The sequence below is a fragment of the Cyprinodon tularosa genome, unplaced genomic scaffold, assembly GCF_016077235.1.
Source record: "Cyprinodon tularosa strain WSP-4 unplaced genomic scaffold, ASM1607723v1 ctg76, whole genome shotgun sequence".
Classification (NCBI taxonomy): domain Eukaryota; kingdom Metazoa; phylum Chordata; class Actinopteri; order Cyprinodontiformes; family Cyprinodontidae; genus Cyprinodon; species Cyprinodon tularosa.
This window is the reverse complement of record NW_024039518.1, coordinates 2555001-2572647: the sequence shown is the minus strand read 5'-3', so window position 1 is coordinate 2572647 and position 17647 is coordinate 2555001. Positions and strand designations below refer to the sequence as shown.

General features: G+C 37.5%; 1 protein-coding gene and 1 non-coding gene across 2 annotated transcripts in view; one reads left to right on the top strand and one right to left on the bottom strand.

Moving 5' to 3' along the window:
- Nucleotides 1-279: 279 nt before the first annotated feature.
- Nucleotides 280-17647, bottom strand: part of cunh20orf27 (chromosome unknown C20orf27 homolog) — a 48481-nt gene continuing 31113 nt past the window's right edge. Inside the window, exons 4-6 of the mRNA XM_038270377.1 lie at nt 13141-13279; nt 8960-9085; nt 280-1718 (exon numbers count right to left, since the gene is read on the bottom strand). Of these exons, the coding sequence (XP_038126305.1) occupies nt 1618-1718; nt 8960-9085; nt 13141-13279 (366 nt within the window). The 3' untranslated portion in view covers nt 280-1617. The remainder of the gene's footprint in view (nt 1719-8959; nt 9086-13140; nt 13280-17647) is intronic.
- Nucleotides 12367-12440, top strand: trnan-guu. The gene has a single exon. It is a non-coding gene; the product is annotated as a tRNA-Asn (tRNA).

Below are 17647 nucleotides of genomic sequence, written 5' to 3'. Positions count from 1 at the left end.
CAGTGGCAATCCTGGTTAGAACTGGAGCATAAATTACAACATGTACTAGAATATATATGAGGAATTTGATTTTCACCCCTCTAGGCAGATTGGACTCTACACAGAGCGCCTTTTAATCCCTCCATTATGCTGCCACTTGGTTAGATCTCAAAGATTTGTCTCAGGGATGACTTCTTCCCTTTGGTAAATAATAACATTAATATAACTTCAAAATGAGCTGAGACCTTTGGTATTGCTAATTTTGGTCTTTGGCAGCCATTATGTCATGAATCTATTCTGTTTCAGTGCATTTCTGCAGATTCCTCAGCTGCCTTTTACTTCTGTTTTTCTTTTTACATATTTCTTTATTTCCGACCTGGAAATAAATATAACAGTATAATCAAAAAACAAGCCTGAACACACTCAAGATGGAGTAAAAATTACATATGTAGCTTAAACGTTTAGAGTAGGTTTCATTATAGAAAATAGAATTATTCACATTGTGGAGTCATAAGTTAGTTAACTGATGGATGGCTTGAACAAAGGCAGTATAATAATAATAAAAAAAAACAAAGTCAACAAGTTAAACAAAAAAAATAGAAACATTAATTTTTCATTTTTAGAGAATTTGGCATAAGAAAATGATATCTGCAGACCTAAATCAACATAAAAAATATTGTTTTTGCAGTGCATTGTTGACTTATAAGTTCACCTTTAAATGAATGCAGCTGAGAACATTGGTAAGATGAAAAAATCTCAACTATTACAACCAAGACCTCTTAATAATTAAACTATTACAGTAAGAAATGGAGAAAAAAAACTGAAAGCTGGCTGCAGATTTGTGCTATTAACCCAGAGAGCTTGTTATGAGGCATCATTTCTTCCTTCCTTTAACACAGACGCTGCACATGCATTCCTCACCCGACCTTACTAAAATACCCTGACCCATTTTTTAAGGGTCTCCTAAGCAGCAGCTATTGGAGAGCAACAAGAAGTAGTAATGACGAGAGCAGGTTAAAGTCAGAGAGCAGAGCGAAAAGGTCAGTTACAGAATGTAAAGAATCATTTCAAATGAAAACCTTCAGATACAGGAACCACCTCAGACAGTGCTATACAGTCCCCTTACTTAGATAAACAGATATTAGATGATCTTTGACTGATTTTCCTCATTATTATTTCCTTCTTAAGAAGCAAACATTTTATAGTTAATGCATGAGCCCTTAAATCCACCCAAAACTATAAACCCAAGAGTAGTAAGAAATGGAGAAGCAGTGCTGAACTGGATCAAAGGCTGATTTATAGGGTAATGCTGCCCCCTAGAGGTTTATTAAGGAAAACACAGTTTACAAGATGAACAGGTGGGAAGAAGGCTTTGATGCTGCTGCTGAGACATGGCAGCGGAGGAATGTTTCCCATTTTAAGGTCTGACCTTAAACACTGACGCCCCAGAGGCCGACCGCCGTCTCCTGCTCACTAATCAGACACAAACCAGAAAGGAAGCTTTTTTATTCGTTTCCTGTGTGAGAAGATGAGGGTCCTGTGGATTTAGCTGGGTGTAAACCTCTGACATGGCAGATGATGTGCGACTGTGAATGTGATGTTTTCTGCAAATGTGACTTGGAGGAGGAGCCTTGAGGTTCAGTCGAATCCCTGCCAGTCACTCTGCTCCGAGTCGTACTCCAGCTCCGTGCCGATGCAGCGGACCCCCTCCAGCAGCATGGGTGTACCGTGGTGACGATCTGGGGGCACAGGTTAAAGATGATGTTAGGAGGCCGCTGAAATGATCACACATGTCTAACAGCGATATCAATAGAGGCAATTAATGAAATTTTATTAATATATAGTGTGTAGCTCCTCCAATGACTCTGTTCTGATAAATATAGGTGCTTCTATATAAAAAAAGAATGAGAATCCCTGCTTTAGATAACATTTTTGGTGTCAATTTTTGGTGAAAGTAAGTCTAATCTTAGTCCATCTGCAGCAGACCCTCTCTAGGCAGAGCCATGTGTGAAAGCCTGCTGGCACTGATGGTGATGTTTTTGTTTTATTTGGCAAAATGTTAATTTGATTAGTGTTTATCTGAATGAACAAAGTCAGAATTTATTATTATCCAGAGATTATTAATAACAGGAGGTGAAAAGCAGCTCCAGACGTGCTGAGCCTGTGGCGATGTCATGAGTATGCTACTGTTCCAATTGACCCAGATTTATGCTTTGTGCTCCTGCTCTCCCATAATCCATACTTTCCTAAGTTCTTCTCAAGAACATTCTTGGTGAGGACACGAGTCCGTACTCAGGTTCTTGTGAATCAAGAAACGGCTCATGATTCATTCCTAAAAGGAAGCCATGTTTGTTTCAAAGGATTCTGATTTGCTGACAAGGCTTAGCTTTGACACTGCCCCCATTGGTGTGGTGTATAAAAAAAAAAACTGACAAAAAAATATAAATATGGAAGCATGTACAAAGAGCTGGCTGAGAGGCTCCGCAGGCAAAATAAGATCCTTTCGCCCCTCGTTTATTATTACCACCCCCCGTTAAACCCCTCCCCCTTCTTCTTTTCCACATTTTCTTTTCTACATTTTTCTGGTCAACGTGTGCCCCCATAGATCCTCCACCAAAGAAGTTTGCTGCAGCAGATGCTGCAAAGCTCTAATATTCAACAGAAAGCTCTCAATCTATGATGACCGAAATCAGATAATCTCCTCTTTGTTTGAGCTTTACTCGTACAGACAAGGAAAACCTGTCCTCCACTGAACCCTGGCATCCAGGGGCTGGCTCCGTATGTGACGTGGGGGATTTCCTCACTGTCATATTCTTATCACCAGTAGAATTCTCCATGCTCACGATTCAGCCACTTGCATATACCTATTTTTAATGTTTAAATAATGTATATAATACATAGATTTAAAAAAAACCAACATTCTTCTGCATACATAGCAGGACCAATGAATAAGGGATAGCATCAGTGCTTGCTCTAATCTATAAAACCAAAATGCTGTAATAATTTAATAACTAAAAATACATCTGAATTATTTTTGTTTATTTATGATAGGATTTTCTCTGTGTGTCTTGAAAACAAGAGTTATTGTCATATTTTGAGACTTTCCTAGAAATCAAAACAAATAAATTTGCTTTTTTCAAGAAATTCTTCTGATACACAGATACCTTCTTTATGGCGGATCTATGGGGAGTTTAAATTATTTTCAACAAGCAAATATTTACAAATCGTAAAAGTTTAGATGAACGGATAAGTAATTACATATTTAATATTATTATATAACATAAAAGTTAAATCTTATATTTTTATAAAAAAACATATATTCTAGACATTAGATCAATGCAGAAAGTAGATGTTTCTTATAAACATGGAAAACCAGCTTCTAATAGAGCTGTTTAGATCCCCATCTATTTAATTTTGAGTTTTGAGAACTAAATTTATCTGGAAGAAATAATAAATACTGGGATAATGCTGCAAATCTGACAATAAGGTGCTGCTTGATAGAAGACCAGAATGAGCAAAAGGAACAGAATGTCAGAAATGCACCTAGAATGAGTTTGGTTACAGCCCTACTAAAAAGAAAACAGACTACGAAAACAAAACGTGGGATATCAGACTGATATAACGCAGCGATTTTACAAATGCTTGAATTAATAACTGATTTCTTCCTTAAATGGTATCGAAACATTCAGGACTTCCCTGAAAATACTGAGGATGTATGGAGTAGTCCATTGTGAAAAACTACAAATCTTCCCAAGATAAAAGATGATTTTCAATTTATTTTCTTGTTATGGGGTGAAGAATATTGGATCATGTTCAAAGAAATACATAAAAACCTTTTAGAATAAATCTTGTCCAAAACTTAGGATTATTAATTACTGAGTCTAATAGTAGAGGAAACATATTTTAAAACATTTTCCACTCCAGCTACATGTACAAGACAATACTGTGATCAGATTTCTACTAAGCTATTTGAGACAATTTACTACAAAAAGTTTCACCTAAATTCTTAGCAGACAAAAACACTCCCACAGATTTAATTACACAGCTCAACAAAATTAATTACTATAAAAAAGGTCCCTCTACACTTATAATTTATAGATCATAATCTCGTGGTCTATAACATACTCAGTTCTGCAACAGGGATCACTTTTTTTTTTCATGTTTTGCATACACTTGATAGAAATTTGGCAAGGAATAGAAAAAACCGTGACATTACATAGAATTATTAAATATATTAATAGTAAACAGTACAGTGGTGGTACAAATATATGCATGAACACAAGCATAACATGCTAAAATGCCATCACAAGTGTAAAAAACATCCCATATTTTAAAGTTTAAGCATCAAGCTTAACTAACATTTTTCCAAATATTTGTTTCCAACAATGCTCATTAGTAAATACAGGTCCTTCTCAAAATATTAGCCTATTGTGATAAAGTTTATTATTTTCCTTAATGTAATGATAAAACTTGAACATTCATATGTTTTAGATTCATTGCACACTGACTGAAATATTTCAGGTCTTTTATTGTCTTAATACGGATGTTCTCTAGCTCTAAACGAGCTATGCACCTAATCACCTGAATCAACAAATTAACTCTAAACACCTGCAAAAGATTTCTGAGGCCTTTAAAACTCTCAGCCTCGTTCATCACTCAAAACCCCAATCATGGGTAAGACTGCCGACCTGACTGCTGTCCAGAAGGCCATCAGTGGCACCCTCAAGCAAGAGGGTGTGACACAGAAAGATATTTCTAAATGAATAATCTGTTCCTAGAGTGTTGTATCAAGGCACCTCAGTGGGAAGTCTGTGGGAAGGAAAAAGTGTGGCAGAAAACGCTGCACAACAAGAAGAGATGACCGGACGCTGAGGAAGATTGATGAGAAGGGCCGATTCCAGACCTTGGGGGACCTGCGGAAGCAGTGGACTGAGTATGGAGTAGAAACATCCAGAGCCAACGTGAACAGGCGTGTGCAGGAAATGGGCTACAGGTGCGGCATTCCCCAGGTCAGGCCACTCTTGAATCAGAAACAGCAGCAGAGGTGCCTGACCTGGGCTGCAGAGAAGCAGCACTGGACTGTTGCTCAGTTTTGCACGTCATTTGGAAATCAAGGTGCCAGAGTCTGGAGGAAGACTGGGGAGAAGGAAATGCCAAAATGCCAGAAGTCCAGTGTCAAGTACCCAGAGTCAGTGATGGTCTGGGGTGAAATGTCAGCTGCTGATGTTGGTCCACTGTGTTTTATCAAGGGCAGGTCAATGCAGCTATCAGGAGATTTTGGAGCACTTCATGCTTCCATCTGCTGAAAAGCTTTATGGAGATGAAGATTTAATTTTTCAGCACAACCTGGCACCTGCTCACAGTTCCAAAACCACTGGTAAATGGTTTACTGACCATGATATCACTGTGCTCAATTGGCCTGCAGACTCTCCTGACCTGAACCCAATAGACAATCTGTGGGATATTGTGAAGAGAAAGTTGAGAGATGCAAGACCCAACACTCTGGATGAGCTAAAGGCCGCTATGGAAGCATCCTGGGCCTCCATAACACCTCAGCAGTGCCATAGGCTGATTGCCTCCATGCCACGCCGCATTGAAGCAGACATTTCTGCAAAAGGATTCCACACAAAGTATTGAGTGCATAACTGTGCATAATTATTTAAAGGTTGACTTTTTTTGTATTAAGGACACTTTTCTTTTATTGGTCAGATGAAATATGCTAATTTTGTGAGATAGGAACTTTGGGTTTTCATGAGCTGAATGCCAAAATCATCCGTATTAAGACAATAAAAGACCTGAAATATTTCAGTTAGCGTGCAATGAATCTAAAATATATGAATGTTCAAGTTTTACCATTACAATTTGGAAAATAATGAACTTTATCACAATTTGCTAATATTTTGTAAAGGACCTGTACAGTGTTTTGTCTTTGCCACAAAATTAGATGAAACAGCGCCAGATCAGGTAGTGGTCAAATAGTGTATTGCATCCATAGTAGTTTAGGACTACCATAGAACATGAATGGGAAACTGTTTAGGTGCTCAGGGTTCAATTCCAGGCCAATACAACTTTGTTTCCTTTTCCGATCCCAACAAATCTGCTGTACACTAGAAAATAACTATATTTCAACACCTTTGACAAGCATTGCAGAAACGCCTCAATTTAGTAGGACTCCTTGTCTTTCATAACAGGCTGTACATAAAATCCCCTGAGATTCCAGCAATCCAAGCTGTAATCTCTATAATAGTAATAAAGGTGCTAACATGCTTTGTGATCTTAATATGATAGAAAATACCAAATGCCTTCATTTAATAAGGTTTAAATATTAGGTGTATCTGATAAAGACAGATGGCTCAGCCTAGAGCAGGATGTAGTATATTCATTATTCAGGATTGTATCTAAGAGCCACAGTGCAGCCAACTACAACAACAACAACTGAGGTGGAGGCACAGCCTAATCCATTGATCTGGTTTGCATCCAAGCTTAAATTACAAGCTGACATCTGGACAGATGTTCAGAATGCTGCACTAAGAGGGTAAAATAGACATGATGAAAAGCAGCACAACAAACATATATTATCCTCAAATATACCACAAGTATTTCATGTATTTACGCAAGTACGTATAATAAAAAAAACTGAAAATAAAGAAACTATGAAATAACAGCTGGTGCACGTATTTTATAATAATATTCTCTATCAGGATGTTACTTAAAAACCTGCCAAATATGTTTTTTATTAACTATGTAAACCTATCACTGTCTCTTTACAATATCATAAAATTATGATAAGCATGATCAAAATAGTAAGATTCTATCTAGGAATTGAATTGAATGTGAACAAAAAAGTCAGTTCACAAAATCTCCAGCAGGGGGCATCAGCACACCAGCTAAATTACAATCCAAGCAAGCCAGAAGCCTCCAGTACAGAGCAAATTTTAGGACATCCTCAGTTCTCAGGAGGAAAAGTTGTCAGTTCTCAGGTATTAGGAAACAATGCTGTCCTTTTTTGTTTGAATTCAGAGAAACTGTGACCAACTGGTCAAATATTAGAGTTTAACTTAGCGACAGTCTCGCCTTTAACTGATTTTGGGTCTTAAAAAGCAAAATATTTATTTTTAACCATCATTTTTGCCCCTGTTGTAAAACCATTTCTGTTTTAATTGACTGAATTACTGTAAACTCCCCACCCACCAATTTCATTATATAATATTGCTTGCCGTACCACATTAATAGCACTTATAACACAAAAATATAACAGTGAATGCATTCATCTTAATTCTTATAGCATCTCTATAGTCTGCTGGATTTGCAGCTAGCTTTAAAGCTACAGTGTGTAAAAATTACAGGGATATACAGTCAGAAATGTAATATATTATACATAACTATGTTATTTATCATTATCTACGAGCTCAGCCTCTTAACCTTAATATTTGCGTTGCCCTAGAATTCGTTATTTATAATTACATAGGAGCGGGTCTCGCAGCCATGGAGGCAGACATCTTTGCACTACGGCAGCGCAGAGCCAACAAACTAGCGATTGCGAGATCTCCCATTACGCTCGAAAGTAACTACGGCAAGTTGAGAGAGATGAACTGAGACGGTACTGAACACACAGACTAATGAAATACTATCTGTAAAATTATCTATGTAAACAAACCTCATCACTTGAGAAGGTAGGTGATGCGGACGTCGTGGAAGACATTTTGTCCCGTAACGCTCGCCGTACTGTTGGGGGGGAGAAGCGGTGGGGGGGAGATGTTCATGTTGCTGCAGTCTGCAGTCTGACCGCTAGATGTCGCTAAAAATTACACACTGTAGCTTTAATGAATAAACTAAATGTAACTGTTTCAGTCCATGATCTCTTCAATACCAGATTCAAATCCGTTCATAACTTTTCAAATAATCCTGCTAACAGATGAATGAACAAGGTGGAAAACATAACCTCCTTAGCACCGGTAATGAAATCCCAGACAAGGACAGACGGCTGCAGCGACACAAATGACCCGACTGCTGTACCTGCTGTCCCTTGGCGTAGTGCGGTACAGCCAAGAAAAGAAAAGAAGCGAATGGGAACACGACCTCCTGCATTATGATAAAGACATAAAGGAAACTAAGCACTTACTCTCTTAAAATTCTGTTAGTTTTAATTACTTTGATTACAGTTAAAGGGTTTTTTTTTTTTTCTTTGCAAGGTCTATCTTTTACTAGTATTGCAGTAAACAAATGTTTTTTAATGCTAGTTTTCATCATTTGTTCAGTTTTGTTAATGAAAATAATCTAATTTAATCTAAATGTCCATAAAAAGCAAGAGAGCAGAGTAGCATGAACTCACGCTAGCGACAAATTGTGTGGCTCATAGTATCGATTTTATATGCATTCAAAACATATGTAAAAAATAGTAAATGTGCGTTTTTTAAATAAAAAAAAAACTGCTCATAGTATTTATTAAGTGTGTGCCCTTTTGGCAGAATTCAGAGTTCATATATAAATAAATAAATATCAGGATTTCCCCATTGTGGGACAAGCAAGGGATTATTTTTATTCTATTTTTTCTATTTTCTAAATACTTTTAAGAAGGACTGCTCTATCTTTTGGTTCTCAAGAAATAAAAAATAAATCTAGCAGTTCTAAGAAATTTGGGAAACTATTTAATCCCAAATCAGTGTTAGATGATTGGCATATAAAGATAAATAAAAGGTAAGTATGATGAAATATGAATTTGTCCTCAGTGTGTTTATTAGGTTAACAGAAAGCATCTAAAAGTTCCATAATAGCAACTCAGTGTTTGATGCTTTTCTACTTTACAAGTCAAGTGCTAAAGAGGGTAATACGTGACTTCTGCAAAACCAGAATTTCCTTCATTACTCAATTCAAAGAGCTCACCCAGCAGCTGAGGTCAGAGTTAGCTGAGCAATACGAGCTCTTCAACGCGGAAAAAATGAGGTCGGCTGTTTTTATCATGCTGTTAAAATAACCTCACCCATGACTCTGGCGTGAACTTTGACCCTGACGCAGACATCGTCGTTGGTTTCGCTCAGCAGCAGCACCTCTTCACACAGGACGCCCTCCTTCAAGGCCAAGTACTCACACGTTACCTTCAGGCCACCTTTAAAAAAAACAAAAAAAAAACAAAGAGTGGTGAGGTTTCCTTTCGTTTCCAAGCTCTGTTACATTCTTTCAATGCTGTTCAGAATAATTCCACCTCAAGCAAACATGACGTCCAACCAGCTCTAAATTAAATAAACACAGCAGCACACCTGCTCAGGTCAGCTGAGAGGTTTTAGACAGTAATATAAAGGGTGTGACAGTGAGCTAAAAGTAAAGGACAGAGACTCTTTAGTTCAGACTGTCATGAGAAAATCACCTTCACATCATTTGGATAATTTAGTCGAAAAATAAGATTCTTCTGAGCTATAAAACAAAACTTTGTGTTATATGGTTAACTTCAACAGAATGTAAAAACTAGAAATTTGAGCTCAGCAATAAGGTTTAAAAATCAAATCTAATTTTCTTTCCTTCAAACTCCGATTAATCAATTGGTTTCCTCATTCAAGAACATACATTTCTTTCAAAAATTATCCTTTTTTGTTCAATCATCAGCTCAGGGAGGTGACCTTAATGTAAAGAGCAATAAAATTCAAGCTGTGAAAGATGCAAGAAAATAATCATGTTTCACACCAATAAAAATAGAATAAACTAAATGTTTACAGCTAGTGGCACCACACAGAGAGCTTGGTATTACTTATGAGGAAATTGCGAAATAAAACCGATAAAGCTCAAATTTTTCCACTTCAGAAATTCTGAATGGACCTTACTGACAGACATTTTTTTTTTTTTAATCTTGTATGAAAAATGTTTATACATTTGTTTTTAAAATCTTGGTATCATTGCTGCTCTAGGTGGGTCTCTACACTCAAGTTAACGATTAATCCGATTAATTGTTTCAGCCCTAAAAAAGTGATGAACTGATGTGACTTTAAGCTATGGAAGCCCAAAGAGAGAAAACAAATCTTCACAAAAATTTCCAATATTTGAATTTCTCAATTAATCAGCCAGCCCTTATAAACATAGACATCAGGCAGCAGATGTATTTGGCTGATATTTGCATATTTTTCTCAGGATCATGTAAGCCACATGCATGGCCATTCATCCAGTGCAAAGTTGTTTTTTTTTTGTTTACATTAAAGTTGCATAACAGCTATTATAGTTGTGTCATTTTTAAATGTTTAAATGGAGGAAGACAGAAAAAATCTGCATAAAAAATCTGCCAAAATAAAAATAGGCAGCACATATCTTGTATTGGTTAGACCTAATATGTTAAAGTCTAGGCCCGCGGACCGGCTCCAGCCCCGGATGGAGGCAGGGGCGGATCTTATCCTGCAGGTCATAATGACGGCCCTGCTGCCGAGCGACGGGCAGGTGGGATCCGTATTAAACTCTGATCAAGACGGAGCATAACTGACAGGCGCGGACCTCTGCCCTGACTGTGCCTCTGCCGTATGAAACAACATGGATTTTCAATATAAAACGCTGATAATACTAAGGCAAAGAAGAAAAAAAACAAAAGCGTACAATTACGCATTTTTAGTGTTTCTATTAATTAAGAAATGTGAATAAAATCCCATGACTAAGTATGCTAACATGATAACTCCTCCTACTACCACTTCCTGTCTGTTGTCTGCCATTAATACCATCTGGCTGTTGATCACATGACTCATGCCATGCGACAAAGGAGATTCCAATTCCAATACGGCTAAAAAAGAAATATATATATATAAATATCTTTATTAAATTGTAACATTTCCATCACAGTTAGCGAATTAATTTGCATGATTACAGTATGTGCCATCTGATCAAAATGGAAATGCAGCTACTGATATGCAAATGTTAACTGTATGGGTAATAACATGCAAATAAAGAATGCACTTCCTTTGAATCTAGGTATAAGAAAGGTACAACAATGTTTCTCTTGACTAAAAGTGACATTAATGTTCTAGAACAGGGGTTCACACAGTATGGGTCGGGACCACCTGGTTTCAAATAGTACACTTAATCAACCCGTACATTAGACAATGTACAATAGTCAGTAGGCAAACATTGTGACGTATTTCTGTGGATTGAGCCTAGCTGGAGGCACAAAGATTGCTGCAGAGCACTTTAACAATGGTATAAAGCAAGAAAACACCTGTAGAAAATATATTAACTGAATATGTATCCTGAGGTTATTTACTTTCTGGGGCTGGGATATTTACTTAAAGAAGTTAACTTTCACGGACTTAACCAGATCGGCCGGCCTGTAAACACCCACTTAATGGACGGACAATCTGACAGGACTGGCTGTAGATGAGTTGAGTGACATCTACACCTAGCATACTGAAAAAGCAAAGGGTGATCCATAGTTCTACTGTGCCAATGCCAGAAAAGGTTTCCATTTACCCATAAAACTTGGGTAAACAGAAGAAACAGCCATATCTTGATGACAAACTACACTTGCACAGCTGGGTGAGTAACATGACCAAAACATAATCCATAATAGCTTATGCCTTATACCTTCATTTACCTGCTAAGAAGTGTGCGCTGCATACATGAGCATGTCTGATGATAGTTTCTGTGTATTGTGTTTTTCCACAGCCACCATAGTTTTTTTTTTTCCCTCAGTGGCACGGGTTTTGCATAAAACTTCAAACTGTCTTTATTCTGTTGATTCTGGCACCAAAAACAACCCAATAAGCTAATTTAAGTGTAGCTGACAATGTGCTAGATTGTATTGTCTGCCTCCAGTTGTCAAATTTGATTTACCTTCAGCTAACAGACTGATGTAGACAGAAAAGGGGTCTATTAAATAATTACATTTCCTTTTAGTAGGGCTGACAGACAGACAGAGTGAGTGAAATATGTTGTTTCTTCATTGATCACCAGTCTATGGAACTTTATTTTTTGGGGTCACAGGCTAAAATGTTTGGAAACCCCTGTTCTAGGGAACCCATGACAGAGTCCGGACTAAAATCTTGCTGGAGGGACCTAAAGGTTAGAAGGATAGCAAATAACCCTGAGAGCTCACGATGAAAATTAATCGAGGGCAAACTGAGGCTTTCATTGCCATTAAAGGTCTATGTTGGTTTTCCTTTGGGAAATGCCTCTCTTTTTCTGTCACGAGCAAACTTCCTGGTTAGATGAGTTTAAAATTAAAGCTGCACGGAGTATGAATAATCTTGCACAGGTAAGAAACACAGGAATTCTTTAGGGCTGCTGCAATGAACCTGAACCCTTGTTTTGTCATATCAGAATAGAAAGTGATTTCAGGGGTGGTAAAATCGCTTTCTATTCTGCTTTCTATGACACAACCCTGACGAGAATTCTGTAGGATACATCCAGAGGGCTTCACAAGTCTCTGTGGCGCAATCGGTTAGCGCGTTCGGCTGTTAACCGAAAGGTTGGTGGTTCGAGCCCACCCAGGGACGGTAATCTCTTTAGCTCCAAACTGCTAAGGAATAAATAATTAAGCTATAAAACAAAAATACATTATCTTAACATCAAAAGCAATACTAAATTAAAAGGATTTTGTTAAACACTACTTACTCAAGGCATAATTTCTAGTCAAGTCTAAACTTTTGCTGTTTATTGACATATTTCATCCATAAAATGATTTAAATCAAAAGAAGTATGCATAGTAACTGCTGTACCCTTCTGTATTCTCCTTGCCCACCCATTACCTGCACTAATTAACCACCTTATTGTCATCATCTGCAGCGTGTTGAACAGCAGCTGAGTGCTCACATCCTGACCCACAGGCTCGGGTGAGTGTTTAAATAAAGCTGCAGCACACAACTCGCTGCCCAGAGCCTGTTAAACTGTAACCTGATCCAATGCTGGCCTCACGCAGGCCTTTCCCGCTTTAGCCAGATCCCTAATCAGCTGCAGCACCTACTGTAAAACATCATAAAAAATAGTTACATTTAATCCAATATCCACCCTTATGGTGATATTGATCTGACTTAGATGGTTTTAATGGTTTTAGCCGATCATCTTCAGCCCAAAGTAATAATTTAGTTAAACAGTTAGGATGGCTAATGTTCTGTAAGGTGTCTGAGCGTAGAGCTTTACTTTAAAGGTTAGAAACCTTAGCTTCTGTTTTTCTGCAGGGTGACTGATGCATCTTACCCTCAGGCGCTGCTGAGATGTTGGTGATTTTAAGGTGTGGGTTGGGCAATGGAGCTGGAACCACATCTTTACCCAGAGCAGGGACCTCCGGCAGGGTGAACACTATCTCATAACGATGCTGCGTCTTCAGGAAGCCAACCTACCAACAGAATGGGATTTTTTTTTAAACACCTTAAAACCACAAAACCCAACCAAATAATGAACACTTAGTTTAAAATAACATGTCCAGCTTTATTATTCCATACACCATGCAGAACGCACAGTGGAACAGCCCCACAGCATGACGCTCCCACCATCGTGCTCAATGGTGGCTGCAATTTAACATGTTAGACAAGATGTTTGTTCCACGTTTTACAGCTGTAACGGTTCCTGGGTTGACCTTGATCATTGTGGACCAATTTTCTCCCTTCTGAGAGTCAAAACTCTGGATCAAATTGTTGAAACTTTGACATGAATGGGTGTTACAACAGGACAAAGAACCAAACCAGACACTAAAACTGGTTTTAGATTGGATATAACAGGATAAAGTTAGCCCCACCCTTGTGGAACTAAGTGAAGTTACTAGTTGTATAAGAAATGCACACAATCAGAAACCTAAACCTAAATCACAATCATACTGGAAGTGAATAGGAGTAATCTTCTGACAAGCAATGAAATAAAATGATGTAATATAGAGGCCTGGCCACATAATGTAAAACTGGTTATGGCTTCATAAAAGAAGAGCTAAGATAAGTAAAGAGCTGACACAGTTTTCATGCTATGTTGACTGTTTTGCGTTACTCTGGTCTTTAAAAACACAAGACTGGTTGCAAGTATCATGTCAACAGTAATCTAATTATCTGACAGATCAGCGCTGAGGGTTAGCTTAAAGGTACTGCACAGAAAAGCATACTGACATATCCATTCAATACAGAAATTTACAAAGTTGAGTAAGATGCTATTTTACTATTTTACTTTTTATATTTTTTATCCATATTTTTATCCTAAGTGTATATATTAGTCTATTTTTTTTGCATGCCTTATATCCACAGTGTTTTAGATATTTTTATAGTTTTATTTACCTATTATATATATTATATGTTTCATGTTGCACGATTGTACCATAAAAAATTCCTAGTTTGTGAACTCCTTCACTAACAATGGCAATAAACCTGATTCTGATTCTGATTTTTAAATAAGTAAAATAAAGAAGATGGAACTAAGCTTCCCGAGGGTTGGATTCTCTCACACTTTAAATCATGAAAGACTTATAAGTGTGTACTCTGCATGTGTTAACAGGAGAACATGTGGTGGGAAAGGGTTAGAAAGAGAAGTAGAAGGTGATTTTCAGAGGAGCTGAGAAGATGTCACATCCAAATATTCAGCAAAGGGAAAAAATCATGAGGAGGAATCAGCCCAGCCAAGGAGGGTAGGAATCCACCAACTAGACAGGCTGCGAGGAGAGACAGAAAGAGGACAACAGCAGCAGACTTCAGGGAAAGATGGATCAAATGTAAAGGCCTCCAGCTAGAGCAGGAGGGCTCAAAAGCCCCTGGTTACAGCGATGAACAGAGCAGCATAAACGAGGGGGATGCTCTTGGAGACCTGCCCTGAAAAACAATCATTCTAGAGACAGAGACTCTAAACCGTCTGGGAACATTTGATCTCATAAACCGTTTTGCTGAAACATTAAAAAGATTAAACCCTCATCAAATGCTAAGTAACTTCAAAAAGGAACAATTTCTCTCAGTATCTTCTATATTTTATCTTTAGAATCTAAAGTAAAGAAAAAACAATTCTGCCAATCACCACAAAACTATATAAACATTCTGTACTGATAAAGGTTTTCACAGGCACTGAACCTTTGTTTTTGCCTTTGAGATGCAGAGAGAGCTGCTATATAAAAAAGGTTTTGATCAAAGGTTATTCATCTGTTACAATGACTCAGTTCAGCCGTCTGCAAACTCTGGCTCTAGAGCCACAAAAGACTGTTTGGATCTTCCACAAAGGCTCTGAATAATCAGATAAAGACTCAACTGATGAGTTGAAATATATAAATAATAGCAAATAGAGAGTTAGCACAGAATAAACAATGTAATAGGACTGTAGGTGAAAATATTGTATTTTTTACTATTGAAGGTACAGGAGAATGTTGAATCTTGGCGTTCAGGGCAACAATTTTTGATGACTAGTCTTAACAAAAAAATTAAAATGAAAGGTAGCACAATAAGCCGTGTGACAGAAGTAAATAAAGGTAAAACCTAATAATGAACAACTATTCAGATAATTTTTATTACTTTTATCGTCAAGCAGATGTTAAAGATCCATCAGGATTCATTGTTTTGATCGATTTCAAAAAGCTGGAGAAGAGCCAGTGTTGATCATAAAGTCAAATTTTCTTTCTACAACATTAAGGACAATTTCATATAGTTTGGATCCTGATATTTTACTCCATTCTCATTAAGGGAATCCTTAGAGAACTCCATCAGTTGTACTATGGTCACAGGTAAGTGTAAAAGATTAGGACATTATTATTCTCCTAATATATTCTCCTCCAGTAAGAGATTTAAGTGGAAAAAAAAAACAATCCCGTTTTTAATCTTAGCTTTAACTTCATCCAAGATTTGCGCAATAACAAGGAAACACTGAAATAAGCCAAAAAACAACCGCTCTATATCATCTGATTAAATTATAACCAGCTGTTCATTGGAAACAACGTGCTGAGAATTAGCCGCCTCGTCAGCTGACAGCTGTCGAAGCGAGGAAAGCTCTGATTAACATCTGAAAAGTTCATTTTATGACACATAATTTTGAATTCAATAACATTTGACACAGCGTTCCACAATGGCTGTGTTATTGTTGCTCAATCTGCAGGTTTACTAGTAGTTCCTCGACTTTCTAAAAGTTAAATGGTAGATAGATCTTTTAGTTATCGGGCTTCTCTCATGTGGAACCAGCTACTAGTTTTAGCCCATCAGGCAGACACCCTGTTTACTTTTAAGACTAGGCGTAAAACTTTCCTTATCCTAACGCTTACAGTTAGATTGGCTCAGGTTATCCTGAGCTATCTCTATAGTAATGCTGCTATAGGCTTAGACTGATGGAGGATATAGGGACCCCTTTTTCATCATTCTGCTTCATTCTATCTCTATTCTCCCACTCTGCAGTATTTCTTAGTTCAATCTCTAATGCTTTGCTCTCGGTTTTTTCTCATAGTAGCTTAATTTGTTGTGTTCCTGTTTGGCTGTGACACCATCCTGGAGAGAAAAATCAGCTGTGCTTCTGCCATCAACACCTTTGTTTATAGATGATAAAGTCAGTCTCCTTTCTCAGTGTTTAGTTACATTTCTCTCCTAGACACAGCTATAGGCTCAGCTTTTACTGTCACTAACTATGTGCTTGCTTTCATCCCTTTTGACATGAAAACTGGCTCAGAGCTCCTCTTTTTAACCATTTCTCTCCTAGACAGAGCTGCCTGTAGAGCTAGCTTGTTGTTAGCTTTTCTAACATAGATAGTATTTATAGATCAGTGCTTCTATGTACATTTAGTATGTCTATTTCTCTCACCATTATACAGCTAATTATGGAAAGTTTAAGAGAATAAGCATTTTTTTGGAGCGGAGGAGTGGTAGTTAAACATACATGCTGTAAATGTTATCAACAGGACTTCTGCCAAACATCTATGTCTAAACGAGCCCTGCTGCAGTCCCATTAAAGGACCGGAGCACAGAAATTGGGTCACAAAACCAGGCTTCAACTCATTTGCTCAAAGGGATCTGACACTATTAACAGCACCATCTAAACCTTTACAGTTTTTTTTTTTTTTTTACATTTGTAGACAAGCTGAATGTCTTGATTTCTCAGGATTTGAGCCAAGTTTCAATATCATTGTTTATAAAGGCATGGTTTACAAAGAACTGGATTAACCAGAGTTTGTTTCTCATATAAACTCAAATAGGTAGAGCTAATCAAAGAATGGGAGGTAAAAAAAAAATCTCCTCCTTCACCCAGTTCCCTTGGGTTGTGGTTCTTTTGCTTATAGATCCAGTTTTAACTGGCGGATGAAAATAACATGTTTTTCTATGAGTGAAATATGCGCGACTAAACAATAAAGGCTGGATTTGACATGGAGGAGTGAAGTGATGAAACAGCACATTGAGCTGAGGCCGTTTCTCTCAAACTCTGTGAGGTTTTCCTTAATGTCACAAATGAAAGCAGTAATGCACCAGGGACAAAATAATTTCAACCGGTGCATTATTTGCAGTCCATAGTCAAATTTTGTTTTTTAAACTTCAGCGATATCTGCATGTTTTAATTATAAACCTATATGACCAGGAATTGGCACGCAATGTAACAAAAAACATTAGCAGCATCAGAGCAAATGTCTGGAAGAAGCTTAAGAAGCTGGTAAAGAAGGCTGGCCCTAATTTAACAAAGAAGCATTCTTCTTTAAATAAAATGACCAACTATGAGTGTACTCAGTCAGGAGGATCTTCAGTCAGAGGCTTCTCTAGAACAGCTGTGAGAC